This window comes from Nannobrachium achirus (assembly GCF_963921795.1).
Source record: "Nannobrachium achirus genome assembly, chromosome: 10".
Classification (NCBI taxonomy): domain Eukaryota; kingdom Metazoa; phylum Chordata; class Actinopteri; order Myctophiformes; family Myctophidae; genus Nannobrachium; species Nannobrachium achirus.
The window spans coordinates 36,026,687-36,044,826 of NC_137819.1; the positions used below are offsets into that span (position 1 = coordinate 36,026,687).

Consider the following 18,140-nt stretch of genomic DNA (forward strand, 5'->3'; position numbering starts at 1 on the left):
TCGCCTCGTGCCACAACCCTGAAACAGTGGTAAATCAGACAACAACCCACTCCCTCTCCTGGTAAATGGCTTACGTATTTGAGCCTATGCCAGACTCTGGTCAAAAGGTTGAGGCTGTGTAATATAATGATCAGCAGATCTGTGAATGACGAATAGGAAAAGGAGCTGACTGATAGCTGATTACAGCTGGGTGGGCGAGACTAACGTTCTTCATTTACATAAGGCAGCACTTTCTACCTGCCCAGGTATCTTTGGAGAAATGAAAGTGAACGCTAGCAGACGCAGCAGCCCAGAGTTTGGAATATTAATCTAAGGATTGTTGATGGACTATTTGTTGTAAAAGCTTAAAAAACAGAGGTGAGTGCATTTAGCTGCAGAAGGTTGTTGATTCATCATGTTACAAATGAAAACGATGAATGAGTTAAATAAAAAAGGGGGATATCAAATTAATGTAATGAGACACAGGTTATTTATACAGGAAATTTCAAAAATCACTATTCTAGAATAGAGTACACAAGGACAGTATTGTGTCTCATATCTGAAGAGGGTCGCTTTAATCGTTGAATGTAAATATTTGTATTGTATTTATTTATTGAGTTCTATTGTTTGTATAGTTTATTATGTAATGCAATAGATAAAGGTGATGTCTCCTCCTTGGAAATCCTTGGAAAGTCATTTTCAAAATGTCCTGTGTAATTAGTCTGTTTCTGTAATATTTATTATGCCTGCATTCATGTTTACAGAGGACCATGAGCAGCACAGTCCCACCTCGGAGGAGAGCCAAAGACTCCTCTGCACCCAAAGATCTTCAGCCAAGCCGGGGTAGTGAGGCTGAGGAGGGTAGGTGCCATGTACTGTATACTGTACCAGCTTGCAACCATGTAAACTGAGTCTATTTGACTCCATATAAGTAACATATAAAGTACTAAAATTATGTCAGAAGTTAGATTAGAAGCTCTATCTTTTTTAAAGAGCAACCTTGTGTTGTCCTGACAAGCAAGTTGCAACAAGCTATTATGAAAATATTTATTGCAACCGTTTACACAGGATAAGGAAGTTTACTTTTGAAATAAAATCTATGACAGATATCCTCTTCTAATTGTAATAATATATAATCATTTGGATTGTTTATCTAAGCACAGTAACATTACATTTGATAAACTTTAAATTACTAAGTAAGTATAGGGTTTAAAGGGTGTCAAATTATTCTACACGTTTCACACATTTTCTAACATTTTCAAAAATAGCAGATCTACAAGCTGGGCGTAGCGATGCGTTGTGCTTGTAGGTCAGCTATTTCTGAATAGCCAAAGTAATAAAATAAGGTTCAAGTGGTTCAACTGTTACAGATTTTGCTGGGGGCCATGTAACCCCTGTAACCCATGTAATCCCTGCTGGGATTTTGCCCTGTAACCACCCACCCAAAGCACCCCTGGGGGTCCCAGGATCCAGGGACATGCTGGGCCCCTGATTCAGCCCGGAAAAAAAGAGTTGGAGAGGTTGGATCATTGCGCGCTATAGAGAGCGATCTCTCTCTATAGCGCTGCTGCTACTCAAAATTTGCCATTTCAGATCATGACAAGCCAGTGGGCCAATTACTGTACATGAGTTATATTTCGTCGTTGTCGGGTGGAAAACTTGTATTTCCAAAACCGTTTCTTTTGTATTTATCATTTTAAAAATGATTTAAACTAGTGAAAACAGCCGATCTACAAGCACACAACGCCTCGCACCGCGAGGCGTTGTGTGCTTGTAGATCTGCTGTTTTCACTACTTTTGTGCAACGGCCTTGTATGATGAAGCAGGGCTTTGCTTTGCGAAAAAATGTATCAACTTGAAACTTGGAGATACAAGGTTTCTGCCCGACAGTGACGATTTACTTTGTTGGCCGCCCAGCCCCCAAAATGGAACGAAGGCCGACATTTTATTTTCATTTTTTTCCTAATGGCCGGCCTGGACCGGCCGGGACATCAGGGACATCCACCACCCTAGCCATGATCTGTTCAAACCACTGCCACACCTCCGACCAGGCAAATGATACAGGTGCATCGGGAGTTTTTCACTGGAATGATGGGTTTGCACAAACAAGAATTTCACCCATATTACATGTAATGTGATGTGACAAATGAAGATTGATTGATTGATTGATTGATTGATTGATTGATTGATTGATTGATCATACAGTAAACAGTGAGGGCTAATCAATACTTTGACATATGTCCGTGGCACTGATTGAAGATAACTGATTTTCTGTATAAATGCAAAACCCAAACACAGAACTTTGTAGTAGAGGGTACGAACAAATAATTGTTCATGATCACATTGTTGTGCCCAACCTTTGACTACTGTATTTGAGCAAGGCCCAATGCCCCCTTAAAAGTTTAAGCATAAGCATTATAAATTGCTTGTTTTTTTGGTTTTTGGGGGGTGCCCGCTGGCCTACTGGTCCAGGTGCATACCACTTAGGTATTGCCACATAGGCATGGATGCCTGGCAATGACACTGGGTCTTTCTCAATATCCCTACTTGTCTCTACTTGCCTCCTTGTGAACTTGTGATACGTCATCAGTCGCTGCCAAGTACCATTCCAATCCTCAAGTCTGCATCTGAGCAAGTAGAGACAAAATACCAAGGAAGGTTAGGCAGGAAGGGACAACACCCGGAAGTTGGCACACCATGGGACCCCGCCTGGACGCCGCCATGACACTTTTGGGTGGCGGAAGTGACGCTAATGTTATTTTGGGTGGCACTTCCGCCACCCAAAGTGTCATGGCGGCGTCCCATGGAGCCTAAAATGACGAAAATGACGTTGGTGACTCTTCTTGCTGAGACCTTCTTTGCAAAATACCAGGATGTAGACTTGATCCGCCCCGATCCTCCCACTTTACCAAGTCTGCTCTGGACAAGACTTGCACAGACCAAAGAGATTATAGAATCTCTTTGCACAGACTTCTCATAGCAAATTACCCACAATGCCTTTCACCATTTCTTCTTCTCTTGCTTCTCTGTCAATAAACTGTTAAACAGCACCATCTACACTACAGTATGTGCAATCTCCCACAACTTGTTTTTACTGTTGGCTTTGATGCTTAAAATACTCTGCAGTATTTAATTTCATTATATTCAATCAATCAATTTTACAATTATATTGACCTAATATAGGCTACACTTGAATGAACAAATGAATTGCTGTTTCAGTATTTCATATTTCGTTTTATTGTCAATGCAAATTAAGCCCTGAAAAGTCATTTATTGAAGAGTAGCTTAGATGTTATATCTGACTTTATTTTTCATTATTACATTTTTGGCCACTTGCAGTAAGATTTCCGTGAGAATTGGCATAATACGATAATCACCCAGGGCTGTACACACAGTGGGCTATATTATATTTAAAATTCGGCTAATAATATAGGATATTCATATGCACATTTCTGTACGCTTTTTAAAAAACAATATACTGTATAACAGTAGGTTGACATTTCGAAAAAAGGAAAGAAAGAACAGAGCCAGTGTTGTGTTTTATTTTAGTTTTTTTTAGTTTTTTTTTTCTAATATGTTTAGTTGTAAAGTGCACAATGACTGTTGAATGAGCACATTTTATCCTCTGTTGGAACAAAAGAACAGATCTACTGCTGAATGCGTCCGACGTAGATCTGCCCAGAATATAGGCCTATTCAAAGAAACAGTGGAATGCCCTGAAGCAAGCTGAGACTGTGACATCATTGAGTATGCTGCTATACCAATAGCAGAACTACCCTCCTCCCGTCCTCCCGTCCTCAGAAGTCCCTTCTCCCAAGGATAACTTGCTAGTCTGAACTCCCAAGGAGGGAAGTCAAAGTCCCCAAGTATTTGATTTGATAATCGGCCACTGGTTCGATTCCCATTCCGGATGACCTTTGCCGCGTGTCACTCCCCATCTCTCTCCCCATTTCCTGTCAGTCTACTGTCCTATCAATAAAGGCATAAAAGCCCAAAAACAAATCTTAAAAAAAATAAATGTGCTTGTTTTTGTGCTTCTCTTCCTAGCTGAGAAGACGAGTGTGGCATTGGCATATGAGCCTGTTGAGGCCATAACCCCAGAGCTGGCCCGTTGGATTAGACTCAGCGCCCAAGACCTCAGGATCCGTAAGAGAGACCGCCAGTGGGCCGCAGGAATCATCAAAGATTTCCGTACCAACCTGCTGAAGTTCCTGAAGAAAAATGACGACCAGCCTTATTTTCAGTCATGCATTCCTGCCTTCCTGAATGCTGGCAGCTACTTTGAGATCGTGAAGGTTCATGCACTCTATAAAGCATTATTGATTTTATGAAGCAAGAAGGAAGGAAACTTATGACTATCAGGTTACTCTAATATGATGTATAATATAGTAGGCAAATAGCCTGTCTCAAAATGAAATAGAAAAAATGTACATGGCCGGCCCTAAAATAGAATTGAATGGCATGGAAATCCATTTTTCTTTTCTTTTCATGGAAACAGGATTAGAGCTCGTATTGTTCTCTTTTAGGTCAGGTTTATTTGAGTGTGAGTATAACATGACAAGTTTGACAATAGACCCGAAAGACAAAGTGTGAACAAGAGACCTGTTACTAGGGCAGTATCATCCTTGTTTCAATTAAGGGTGGAGTTTATTGACACACACAGGGTTTAAAAGGGCACACACACACACACACACACACACACACACACACACACACACACACACACACACACACACACACACACAGAGTACATATTGAGAGAGAACAGGAGGTTAATATAAGATTTGCAACCTTAAATGTTTTCTCCACTTGCAATTCTGTCTCCTCTCCAGATACACACCCCAAATGAGTTTGACATGATGCTGAAGATGCAGCCTACTTCACGCCTCAAAATGACGAAGGTCGACTCAACTGGCCTGTTCTACCAGCTCGATCTGTCCCAGGCCACAAACAGTCCCATGCAGGCCTTTCTGCTTGAGAACAAACTCACCATCTCAGCAAGCAAATTCCTAAATGAGATACACCGACTGGTCCGCAAGTTCCTCCGCACCTACCAAGGTTCTCTGATTATTGATCTAATTATTACCTCCTTGCAAAGTCAGATGAAAAGCCCTGGATTTGAATAGTTTAGTACCAGTAAGACTCCCTAATCGGGAGATAAGCGAGCGTGATTTTAGGGCAAAATGTGTAGGAGCAGTGTCCAAAAATGTGTTTGAAAAAATCGGCCAGATGGTGGCGTTATAAGGGACAGATCCATGTTGATGACATGAGTGTAGACATACTGTGTACCGATTTGCGTGATTTTAGGGCAAAATATGTAGGGGCAGTGTCCAAAAATGTGTTTGAAAAATTCAGCCTGATGGTGGCGCTATATGGGACAGATCAATGTTGATGGCATGAGTGTAGACATACTGTGTACCGATTTGCGTGACTTTAGGGCAAAATCTGTAGGAGCAGTGTCCAAAAATGTGTTTGAAAAAATGTGCCTGATGGTGGCGCTATATGGGACAGATTCATGTTGACGGCTCTCTTGGCGCTGCCGAGGCGGACGCGTGGGTACCGGCCCCAGCTCTCCCGGTCGCTCCTAGCCCGAGTTACGGCATTTTATGTGCGCTGCAGTGGCGGGGGTCCTCCACTAGGGGGTGCGACCACTTTTGCATCCATTCTGGAGCACCAGGAGTCGGTGGTCCCTGGGAATTCCCTGTGAACAGGTGGTCATTTGGTCATTTTTGCACTTTTTGGCGGCGGCGGAAGGGGGTTCCTGGGGGTCCCTGGAGCTCCGGGGATCCCTGGAGGGGTGGAGGTTGTGGGTTGGCAGGCAAGGAGTGTGTGTGCAAAGTTTGGCATGGATTGGGGCAACGGTGGCAGAGATATGAGTTGGGGAAAAGGGTGACGTGACGGACAGACAGACAGACTGACTGACTGACTGACTGACTGACTGACGGAGGTTTTGGTAGTAACTGCGACCTGACGGTCGCAATCAGAACCTGTCACATGGTGACTGTCTGTATGTATGGCTAATGCTTGTCTTACGCTCTGACATCACACTCTGACATCACTGTGATGCCAGGGGAACCAAATCTCTTTTATGCCCATATATGGAGATCCCTGTGATGCCAGGCGAACCAATCCCTTTTATGCCCATATATGGAGATCCCTGTCATCAATATTAAGCCCATATTTGTGATGGATCTCCATATATGGGTACCAGGGGGTACCTTCTGCGTCTTACTGGTTATTATTGTCTCCACCAGCCGAAGGCATGGGGGAGAGTATGTTTTCCCCTTCGTCCGTCCGTGTGTCCGTCCGTGCGTCCGTCCGTCCGTCCGTCCGTCCGTCCGTCCGTCCGTCCGTCCGTCCGTGTGTCCTCGCAGGTTTGTGTGCACCTAATCTCAGTCGCCGTTGGCCCGGTCGCTGCCAAAGTGAGCACACACATTCCCTGGATGCCAATCTAGAACCTCTGCCCTAATTTTTTCAAATGGGCCTTTTCTTGCGCCACCTAGTGGCCGATGTTCGCAAAACACATTTCTGTGCACTACTCTTACAGATTTTGTCCAAAAATCCTACAAATCGGTAGGCAGTATCTCGACAGTCATGTGATCGACACGGATCATGCATATTTCATCCTGATTGGCTAAGATTGGCTTCCAAAGTTTGTAGGATTGAGCCGTTTTGAACAAAATGCCTCAAATCCCAAACGCAAAGTGCAAATATCATGAAATCGCACACACGTTCCCACTAGGTCGAGGAAGAAATGCCACTTCAAATTTTTGAAATTAGCCTCATGGTGGCGCTATAACAGGCCGATTTGTGGTTTTACCTATAACTCCACCGATCAGTTTAACGCAAAGTGCAAATATCATGAAATCGCACACACGTTCCCACTAGGTCGAGGAAGAAATGCCACTTCAAATTTTTGAAATTAGCCTCATGGTGGCGCTATAACAGGCCGATTTGTGGTTTTACCTATAACTCCACCGATCAGTTTCAAACTTTGTAAGCGCACTCCCTAGAGGCCAAGGAAAAACCTTTTCACTGCATTTTTCACATCAGCCTTTTATAGCGCCACGTTTGAGGCCATCTTATGTAAAACACATTTTTGGATATTACTCCTTCAGATTTTATCCAAAAATAACACAAATAGGTACACAGTATCTCTATAGTCATGTGATCAAGTCTGATCCGTCTGATATTTCATATTCTATCCTGATTGGCTAATATTAGCTTCCAAAGTTTGCAGGATTGCTCCGTTTTTGAACAAAATGCCTCAAATCATCAATGCCTCAAATCATCAACGCAGCTTGAGATTACCGTGAAATTTGCCACACATATTCCCACTATGTCAAGGAACAAATGCTACCCTTTTCACATTGGCCTGTTATAGCGCCACCAGCAGGTAGACTTTAGCAATTAGATTGCAATGAAAGGTCTAAGGTGAAGAACATATGCCACCCTTTTTACATTGGCCTATTATACAGTAGCACCACCAGGACGCCTGGCCTGGTGGAGACCTGTGCTCGGAAGAGCGCTGCTTCTAGTTATAATTATTATTACCAGTAAGACTCCCTAATCGGGAGATAAGCGACCGTAGGTGGCTTATCTCCACAAATAGGGCAAAAATTTGTTTTTCCCAAATCTTCCTGATCCATGTTGATGACATGAGTGTAGACATGCTGTGTAGTGATATTCGTGATTTTAGGGCAAAAACTGTAGGAGCAGTGTCCAAAAATGTGTTTTAAAAATCGGCCTGAAGGTGGCGCTAGAATAGGGCCATGTGAGAAATGAGGGGTGGGGTCTCCGCGTTGCCTTGGCGGACGAATAGGTACCGGCCCCGGCTCTCCCGGACGCTCCTAGCCCGAGTTACGGCATTTTATGTGCGCTGCAGTGGCAGGGGGTCCTCCACTGGGGGCGCCACCACTTTTGCATCCGTTCTGGAGCACCAGGAGTCGGTGGTCCCCGGGAATTCCCCGTGAGCAGCCCCGTTGGGGTGGTCATTTGGTCATTTTTGCACATTTGGTCATTTTTTACATCTGGGGGTCCCCCAGGGACCTGGGGGTCCCTGGGGCTCCGGGGGCCCTTGGAGGTTGTAGTTTGGCAGGCAAGGAGTGTGTGTGTAAAATCTGGCATGGATCGGGTCAACGGGTGCGGAGATATAAGCAGGGAAAAAGTGTGACGTGTGAGCACATTTGGTCATTTTTTACATCTGGGGGTCCCCCAGGGACCTGGGGGTCCCTGGGGCTCCGGGGGTCCTTGGAGGTTGTAGTTTGGCAGTCAAGGAGTGTGTGTGCAAAATTTGGCATGGATGGGGGCAACGGTTGTGGAGATATGAGCAGGGCAAAAGTGTGACGGACTGACTGACTCACTGACAGACAGCCCGTGGAGGTTTTGGTAGTAAATGCGACCTACGGTCGCAATCATTATTATCATTACTAGAAGCTGGACCTGGCCAACTCGGGAACGATGTAAATAGGGAATGAATGCCCCGCCCTTTAATGCAAACCCCATTATACCTGTTGTCATAGGACCCGTTTTGACCATCTGTTTGCCTGTGTCCATTTATGCCCATATATGGAGATATCTGTTATCTGTCTGTCTGTCTGTCAGCGTCCATTTTATGTCCATATATGGAGATCACTGCAGATATAGTTCTGGGTCCATTGTATGCCCATATATGCCCATATATGGAGATATCTGTCTATTCGCGTCCATTTCATGCCCATATATGGAGATCTCTGTATCTGTCTGTCTGTGTCCCTTTATGCCCGTATATGGAGATCTTTGTGATTCTGCGTACATTTTATGCCCATATATGCCATTTGCGTCCATTTTATGCCCATTTATGGAGATCTCTGTATCCGTCTGTCTGTGTCCCTTTATGCCCTTTTATGCCCATATATGCTATATATGGAGATATTCAGAGATTTTTTGTTGACTCATGTGGCGTACGTGATGTCAGAGCCTTTTATGAGTGATGTCACAATGAGTCAGCGCTTGCGCCGATTTCCTCCGGAACAGCCTGATGTCAACAATCAACCCCGCATAAGGAGATTCCGAACGTTTCGCGCCGGTTCGGGAAAACCGCGCGTCGGGTCGGGTCGAGACCCGGCACTGCACTCCGTGCCGCGGCGGGGAACGCGCGCGCCGAATCTGAAGCCGGTGGGACGAACGGTTCTCGAGATACGCGGATTACAGACACACACACAGACAGACAGACAGACACACACGCAGAGACTTCTCGCATTTATAGATAGATAGATTACCATTAGTAAGGTTTGTGTACTTGTTTGTGTATCTTCTACACCTCCAATTTTCAGTGTTTTATTCAGCATAAAAGGGGTTCTTAGGCAGGGAAAAGGAACAGTAATATGTTATCCTTTTTTGAATCTGCTACACCTCCAAAGTTTGCAATTCTGTGAATCAATTCTTGCCCCTTGTTTCTAGTGCCTCATGAATGCTATAACTGGGTGGTCAACAGAAAACGGATCCACTCTCCAGCTGTGACCTTGTCTCTGTTTGAGGTCAATAATCGCAGTGAGGAGCTGCTCTCTGTGGATGTGGTTCCTGCTATGGGGGTGAGGATTAAGGTGTTGGGGTCTATACGTAAAATGAAATGTTATTATTTTAAAATGTATTAATTGTAATGTATTAAATGTATTAAATGTGTAATTAAATTAAAATCTAATCTGTAACAATGTTTTAGAATGTAGAGTAATTATCTTTGGTAACTTTGGTCAACAAGAGTTGTTTTCAATGTTCTTTATGAATAAATTGGACTTGAGTTGACTCCTACGGGTTGGTCAAGGGTGTCTGTAAGCAGTGGTGTTGAACTATAAGACAAAGGGTGTTCTTCCACATGTTGTTCTCAAAGTGGATTCCAGGGACTCTGTGGGTCCCTTTATGGGGGTCTAAATTGACCCATACAAGTCTGTAACTCTGACAGCGTACACATTTGTATACTGTCAGAGTTAAGGGGACCTTGACATGTAAAAGTTTGAGAAACACTGTTTTGCATGGCCTCCTGCTGAAGCTAGCTTCACCAGGAGGCCATGTAGAACAGTGTTTCTCTAGTGTTTCTCTACTGGCAGGTGAAAAGAGGTGGGTGATTCCATATGTATCGGAGGAGGCATGTGGTTTCAATACCATGCCTCTGATCAACCAGTCCAAAGATCAACCAGTAGGAGTCAGCAGTGACAAGATCACGCAAGTGTAAATTGGGTGACAATGAAGGAAAATTATAAAGTTATTTTACTTTGGAACAGTAATTTACATTCTTTGTGCTTTGAAGATCCACCCTTCACAGGGCTGGCCTGTTGATCTTCGCAATGGCCCTGATGTGGACAACTGGTTAGGAAAGAAGGCCCGACGCGTTATAACCAGTAATATCTGCTACTTTGTACCTAAGAGACCTAAGGGCCGCAACCTCAGTGAGGCAGCCAAAGGTTTGACCAATCTGCTACTGTTATCTCTTAGAAATTAGAGGTATTTGGGCGTCCCTTTAGCCTGATCCCGGGACTGGCACCTAGTGGCGAGTGCTCGGTTCTATCCGAGCAGGCCAGACCATTTGCTGCATGTCACTCCCCTAGTCCCCTGCTCTCCCTCTCTCTCTCTCTCTCTCTCTCTCTCTCTCTCTCTCTCTCTCTCTCTCTCATATGTTTCCCATCTCTCTCCACTATTTGTCAAATAAACGCTCAGAAAAAGCCATTTTCACAACTGAGAGCTGCCAAGATCAACCATGGTCCTTTACTGGTGGCTACTGAGTCTTACTCAATGGCACTTTGAGCAAGTCTCTGTTCATTATCCCCAAAGCAATTCTCCCAGAATCAACAAAGGATTTGAACCAGTAAACATTTATTCACATTAGACAATTTCTTCATCCTTCACAAATGCATCGATCCTATTTAACTAAAGCACTAAAGCAAGTGTGATTTTACACCAAAAAATACAGAATAGTTTCCTATTCAGGTCACTGCATGTGTGTTTCAGGTGTATTACTAGTTTATTTATGTTCATACCTTTGCTAGGAAGAATCAGATGGAACCTCGGGCAGAACATAGTTATTGATTTTGTTTGTTGTCTTCCTTTATTAGAGAGTTGGAGGATATCATTTTCTCACGTTGAGAAAGATATAATCAAGTCCCATGGTAACAAAAAGACCTGCTGTGAGACACCTGCCACCAAATGCTGTCGGTGAGATTCATGCGCTCTGCGTGGGTCATTGGGTCTATTTATATGATTTTTAACAAAGGCTGCACACATAGCTCCCAACTCACTGTGGTTAGTCTTCTTCTTAGTCTTCTCTTCCTGTCTCCAACAGTAAACAGTGCTTCAAGCTTCTCAAGTGTCTGATTGAAGGACTGAAGCAACGCTTCCCTGATGAGCTGGATGCTCTCCACTCCTACCACGGGAAAACCGCCTTCCTCCACACCTTATCCATAAGGTACCATGTCCAAGATAAGATAAGATAAACCTTGTTCGATCAGGTGAGAAATCCAGATGTCATAGCAGCAACAGCAGTAAGAAACACAGGATTGGTACATATTCTATTGGGTTTTGACTTTTTGACATTGCAGCAACATGAGAAAATGCTCCATGTACTGTAGGTGCCTTTGTTATAGGTGCTGTGTTGCATATTACTACCTAAGTCTAAATGTTATACTGTGCGTGCGTGTTCTGTGTACGTGTGGGTGTCTGTGTACACATGTATCTGTATGTGTGAGTATATGTAGAGCATTTAGTTTACTATGAAAACCGGCACATCTTGTCCACGTATCCGTGTATCTCTGAAGGTCATGTCATGTTGTGTCAGGTTCCCCTGACACATCATATACCGGTATATGATATCACAGGTGACATCACCTATGTAAAAGTCCATGGGTATTCCCCAGAATCCCTTTTATGCCCATACCGTATGAAGGTCCCTGATACATCACTGGCCAGATGGCCAAGACATGGCCCATATCTGTGTGGCTGGTTCAGATAGGGATCTCCATGTCTAAAAGGGATTGTATGTTGTGATGTTATGGGAACAACTCTAACAGAATCCCTTTTATGCCCATACATGGAGATCCCTGTCTGAACCAGCCACACAGATATGGGCTGTCTCCCTCCATATATGGGCATTCCCATATGAAGTCCTGTTAATTAAATATTAATATTGATGACATCAGGGATCTCCATATATGGGCATAAAGGGGATTCTGTTTGATGTACCAACCATACAGTACATGGATCTCCATATATGTGTACCAGGGGTCTCCATATATGGGTAACTGATCTGATATACATCATTGGCCAGATGGCTAAGAATTGGCGTGCATGTCGCCCTGAGGCGTCTTACTAGTACTATGAATACTGTGTAGTGTGTGAGGTACCAGCTACTGTGTGTGTAGTTCCTGGGCTGCCATAATAAATGTTCCTATGTGTGTGTGTGTGTGTGTGTGTCTGTCTGTCTGTCTGTCTGTCTGTCTGTCTGTCTGTCTGTCTGTCTGTCTGTCTGTCTGTCTGCTTACCTGCTTACCTACCTGCCTACTTACCTATTCCTACCCCTCAGGTTCAAAGACTCCCAGTGGGCTCCCCAACAGCTCCCTGCCTGCTTCCTATTTCTTCTTTGGGCCCTACAGGCCCATGCCCGGAGCGGTCTACTCCCTCATTTCTTTGTGCCAAGCTGCAATCTGTTCTCGCCATCCACCTTCCCTCGCAAAACGCTGGCCTTTTTAACTGAGGCACTGGAGGAACAGAAGAGACAAGGCCTGCCCCTCCTAAAGCTGCCATCTCCCACAATGCCACTGGTGGAACTGGTTGTGAAAACCACTGCATGTATAACCAGTCACAGCCTTCCCACTCCCAGTTCACAGCCCCAGATTGTGGCCACGGCCAATTGTTTTAATATTGGGTTCATGATGAAAATCCTTGTGACATTTGTCATCATTTTGAGCTCTGTCCTATTATTTGTGTAACGGATCGAGATGAATATTCCATTACTTTCTACAATTAAATACATTTGTTCTGTTTATTCATTTTTGTCATATCAGAGACAGTTGACAATTACATTGACGTTGATTTGTCTGTGTTTTATTTTCAGCTGCTTTATATTAATCTGTCTTTTTATTGATTTATTTTGGTACAGTATGGTATTTTTGAATATGAGATAAAAGATAAAACTTTATTGTTTCCTGGGGAGAAAGTCAAGTGTCATAGCAGCAACAGTGAAACACAGGAATATGAGTTAAGAGCCAACAAGAAATGCAATAAAGATAACTTAGAATAGAAGTTCTGACTCCAGTGAATATATTAATGCCTAAAACCTACAGTCCTGAAATGCTCTAAAGAAGTTCACTAGATGGCAGTGTTGACTTTCTTTCTTTCTTTCTTTCTTTCTTTCTTTCTTTCTTTCTTTCTTTCTTTCCCCTTGAGGTTCACCTCAAGGGGTTATTCCTAATAATAAAGAATTCCAATTAGCACGGAAAGCAACCTTGCAATGCATATAATAATAATAATAATAACAATTAGACCAACTTCATCCCGCGGGGGAAATTCTGTTTTCAGCTACACCTGAGTGCTACCCACAGAGGAGCCTTAGGAGGGGCCGGCTAGGGGTTAAGATTTATTTTCAAATGGTTGCTTTACCTGTATGCTACTTTGCTGAGGTTTATTTAAATTAATGGCACTTTTGTTAATTCTGTAGTCTACATTCAAAATATCAAAATGATCCCTCACTCATCCCAGGCTGATCCCTTGTAAATGGCAAGCAGGATTTGGATCTTGTTTGATCAGAAACGAGAAAACTTAAAAAATGTAAAGTGTGTCCACAAAACGTAAATAACATTTTGTAAAAACCTTTCCTAAAATGTTTTCGATACCTTTATGAAACAAATCTGTCCGGAACTAGACTGCACTCTGTCGAGGTGCCAACTTGCGTCTTGTGCCCTCATGGCCATGTACAGTATGGCCTACTTGTGCGCCAGCAGAGCGCACCTTGTTATTTATATCAGGCCGCACTTGTTGATGGTGACATCACCAAGAATGCTGGTCCCTCATTGGCTACGGGCATAAACACAGACAGATACGTGACAGATACGCCACCGAACGCAGTACTTGCACACTCTGGATCATACACTTTTTAGAACCTCCAATAAAATGAGCAGGGAGAAGATGAGATCTGGGCTGGACATTTGTCTATTCTTAAGGATGTTAGTGAACCAGGAGGTGCAGGTGTAACAAGTTCCCCTTAAATACAATTCACTTCTATCTATTATAAAAAACATTTGTGTACAGGACAGGTACACTGTATTTTTTTAGCGGTGCAAACTGCTCCTATGTTTCACTTCATGTTAACCATGGCGTCAGCACGGACCAACCAAAAGATGTTCTGATCACGATGTCATGTGTTAAGAAACTAGACCAGGTCAACCTGGTTGTGCCAGACCCCGGTTCTGCCAACCCCCTGTCTGTCATCATCATTTATGACATCATGCCTTTTGTAGGCATGTCATCATCATGTCATCATCATATATTATATAGAAAACCCGGACCGACATTTGCTTATGTAGGCCTACCCATTTCATGGGTCTGGCAAACAGAACAGACCAATCGAACACCAGTTTGACCATAATGTCATGGACACAGAGGCTTGTGATTGGTTCGCCAGTTTCACATCGCGTTTAACAAATAAATTAGCACCGTTCACGGCCTTTGATTTGTCCGTGTTATAACCACAATCATAACGTCAGCACGGACCATCATAAATTCAACTCATACGAGCTGAATATTACCTTTGATCTGAGATAGTAACCACACTCGCACAGATTGTGGTTATTGTCACAGGTCTCAGGTAACACATAGCTCACATAAGCTTAAAGCGCGTTTATCCTAAAAACTAGAACCGTTCACTGTCTTTGATTGGTCCGTGCTATGTTGACATGTTATTATCCCATATCCCAGAGACCTCAACAAAATTGAAACTTCATCTCATCTATGTTCCATGTAAAAAAATGTACAGCATACAAAACCTTATATAATCCGACCAGGCCTCTAGTCTGACATCATACACAAGTCATATTGATATCAACACATCATATCAACACTGATTTTCACATGCGCCCTTGCAGGAATTCGTTTGCACCGCTCTCTTCGCACGGGTGCGATTTTTGTTTGGCTCCTCAGCATAATCAGTTTTTGGCCTCATCTGCCTGCTTTGGCTCTCTTTCTTTCAGAGACTCGTTCACTTGTTCTTTAATATATCTGGGCATAGATTTCCCTTCAGCAGCCTCTTTGTTCAGTACTACAGCCATGATGTCAGAGTGTGGCACGTCATACATTGGATCGAGCAGCAGCTTCTCCAAGACAGACCTAAGACCACGAGCACCAGTCTTTCTTTCCAAAGCCATCTTTGCAATGGACCTCAAGGCCTCAGGGGTGACAATCAATTTACACTTTTCCATACTGAAGAGGGCCTGGTACTGGGGAACCAGAGCATTACAAGGCTCAGTCAAGATGCGCACCAAGGTGTCCTCATCCAGGTTATGAAAGGGCACCACTACAGGCAGACGGCCAACAATCTCTGGGATCATTCCAAAATCTAACAGGTCCCTGGCCTCCACATGCCTCAAAAGATGGTCTTTCTCCACATTCTCCCGCACTGCGTCCAACTCTCCAGCACTGTTGGCAACCCCTGCTGCCAATCCCCGGCCCTGACCCATGACAGGCGAAGCACCGAACCCTAGTGGAGACTTTTCATTTTTCCTCCTGCTGATTATCTTGTCCAGTCCGTTAAAGGCCCCAGAAGCTACAAACAGGATGTTTGTAGTGTCTACTTGGACCATGTCTCCGCGCAGCTTCTTGGGGTTCTGAGGGACACTGACAACAGTGCCTTCCAGGAGTTTCAGTAGTCCTTGTTGTACTCCCTCTCCGCCTACATCCCTCAGCTGGTGCATTCCAGGGACACTGCCGATCTTGTCGATTTCATCTAGAAACACAATACCTTGTTGTGCTTTCTCAACAGAGGAGTTGGCATTTTGGAGAAGTTTTGAAATGACAGATTCTATGTCCTCTCCAACATAACCCGCCTGAGTTAGCGTTGTACAGTCACAGATGGCAAAAGGCACGTCTAGGCATTTGGCAACCGTCTGAGCTATGAGAGTTTTGCCTGACCCAGTGGGCCCCAGCAGTACTATGTTGCTCTTCTCTAGTTTAATATCAGTGGGATGGGAGTCTAGGATCTCTATCCCTTTCTTCTCCTGGGGGAGGTGTTGGTAACCTATGTTCCCTATGCCATAGGGAATGGGATGTATCCCAGCTGCCAGCAGCACCTGAGTCAAGGCTTGTTGTCTCTCTGTTTCCAGCTGTAGCTGAGCACTAGCGTCAGAAAGGTTGTTGTATATGCGCTTGTAGTGATTGTACACAGCCACCGCCATTACCTTTTTGGCATAAGACTGTCCAATAATATGTTTATCAAGGTAGGCGTAGATCTTTTTGGGCGGAGGAGGTTTCTTTTGCTGAAAGTCAAATTTAACAGCGTCATAAGTGGCGTTTCCATAAACTTAAGCGCATTAGGGAAGCGTATTATCAGAAATGCGCATTTAGACTAAGTGAATTTAGCCCGTTTCCATTTGCGGGTGTCATTCGAATAAGGGTAGTAGTTCGTTTGGAAAACCAATAGGTGGCGCACCTTTTCAGTCCTACGACATTCTATAACTGCAGAAGAAGAGCGACAAGCGACACAATAATGAATACAAAATGTCACGGGGCTGTTCTGAGAGCTTCGCCTTGCAACACACGCACGCACACGCACACAAACACATTAACGTATTATCCACACAACACACCATCGCATTGCTTCGCGCAATGGAGGAAAAAACGCTTCAATAAGGAATTTGTGTCCCATTTTGACGATGAGTTCACTTTTACACGTTTCCATCCATGCCTCTGTTACTCTCTCTGACTTTTATACCCTCTCTCTCCGTCTCCGCTGCTAAACTGGTCTGCGTGCTGTCTGCTTCTCATGCCATGGTGCCTGATTTATGATTAGTCGTATGACTGTGTGGCGCACGGAACAGTAGATTTCCAAGATCAAACTGTGTCCCTCCACGCTACGTTGTAGGGTTTGTAGATCAGGCAGTGGGCGTGTACTTGCAAGAGCAACATATAGCGAGTCAGTCCGTCACCCGTGCGCTGTTCCCATGCTGGTAGTGACTATCTCTATTTTTCTACAGTCTATGGACTATCTGGATATATTTCTGCTGATATAAAACAAACCTGTATGAAAAGTGTGTGCGTGGGTGGCTGCGTGCGCGCGCCTGTACATGTGTGTGAGTGAGAGAGAGAGAGAGAGGGAGGGAGGGAGAGATGGAGAGGGAGAAAGAGAGAGAGAGAGATCTGTCGATCAGCAGCTGTCTTTCTCTGACGAACGCTGTACAATGGACGTTAATTAAGCGGCGGGGGAAAGTGTTATATAGGAGGACGATATGGACCAGAACGTCATACTTTATTCGAATGTATTGTCTGACCCGTTTCCATTCACTTTTGGGCATTTAGTTTATCCGATTAAGCCTCAAAATCCTCCTCCTCCAAGCGTATAATCTTTTTTGCGGATAATGAAAGTTTATTCGCAAATTGAAGTGTTTCCATAAAAACATTTAGCGAATCAGCCGTTAATGCGCAAAAAGTAGTTTTATGGAAACGCCACTATTGACAGAACTCTTCTTGGGGTTAGTCTCTGGCAGCAAAACAATCAAATGATGGCATTTCAGACATTTCACAAAACCATTTGAGGATATTAAAATGATGTTAGTACCTCCACATTTAGGACAGCGCAGCTGGCTTCCACCAGATCTCCCTTGTTTCCTCATCTCACCACCCGATTTCTTGCCACCTTCCAAACCATCTTTGCCTCTTGATGAAAAATACACAGATGTTTCTGAGAATGATCTCACTGGCACTTTTCTGGTCAGTGGCACTTCAGGTAGGCCTATACATGGCCTACCTAAAATGGGCAAACGAATGCGCGAAGAGACTAAAAACAATCCCATCGCTGTTCTAAACGTGTAGGTCAACATAATCCCTGTGAGGCTGTGAAATAAAGCAAGTATTTGGCTGCATCCACAGTTCTACCATTCAACGCATCATGAAATAACTTTGATGATGTCACCTAATTCAAATCCCTG

At 44.0% G+C, this 18,140-nt stretch overlaps 2 protein-coding genes across 2 annotated transcripts; one reads left to right on the top strand and one right to left on the bottom strand.

Annotated features, from left to right (window-relative positions):
- Positions 1–749: 749 nt before the first annotated feature.
- On the top strand, positions 750–13,572 carry LOC308293011 (cyclic GMP-AMP synthase; the record flags this gene model as incomplete). Its single annotated transcript, XM_080735436.1, has 9 exons — positions 750–840; positions 4,027–4,274; positions 4,812–5,037; positions 9,421–9,551; positions 10,265–10,418; positions 11,067–11,166; positions 11,294–11,416; positions 12,530–12,776; positions 13,525–13,572. 9 exons carry the CDS (start codon positions 750–752, stop codon positions 13,570–13,572), a joined length of 1,368 nt encoding a protein of 455 aa, XP_080591562.1.
- Positions 13,573–15,146: 1,574 nt separating this feature from the next.
- Positions 15,147–17,825, bottom strand: LOC308293012 (ATP-dependent clpX-like chaperone, mitochondrial; the record flags this gene model as incomplete). Its single annotated transcript, XM_080735437.1, has 2 exons — positions 15,147–16,516; positions 17,771–17,825. The coding sequence occupies 2 exons, from the start codon at positions 17,823–17,825 to the stop codon at positions 15,147–15,149; spliced, it is 1,425 nt and encodes a 474-aa protein (XP_080591563.1).
- Between the last annotated feature and the right edge of the window lie 315 nt (positions 17,826–18,140).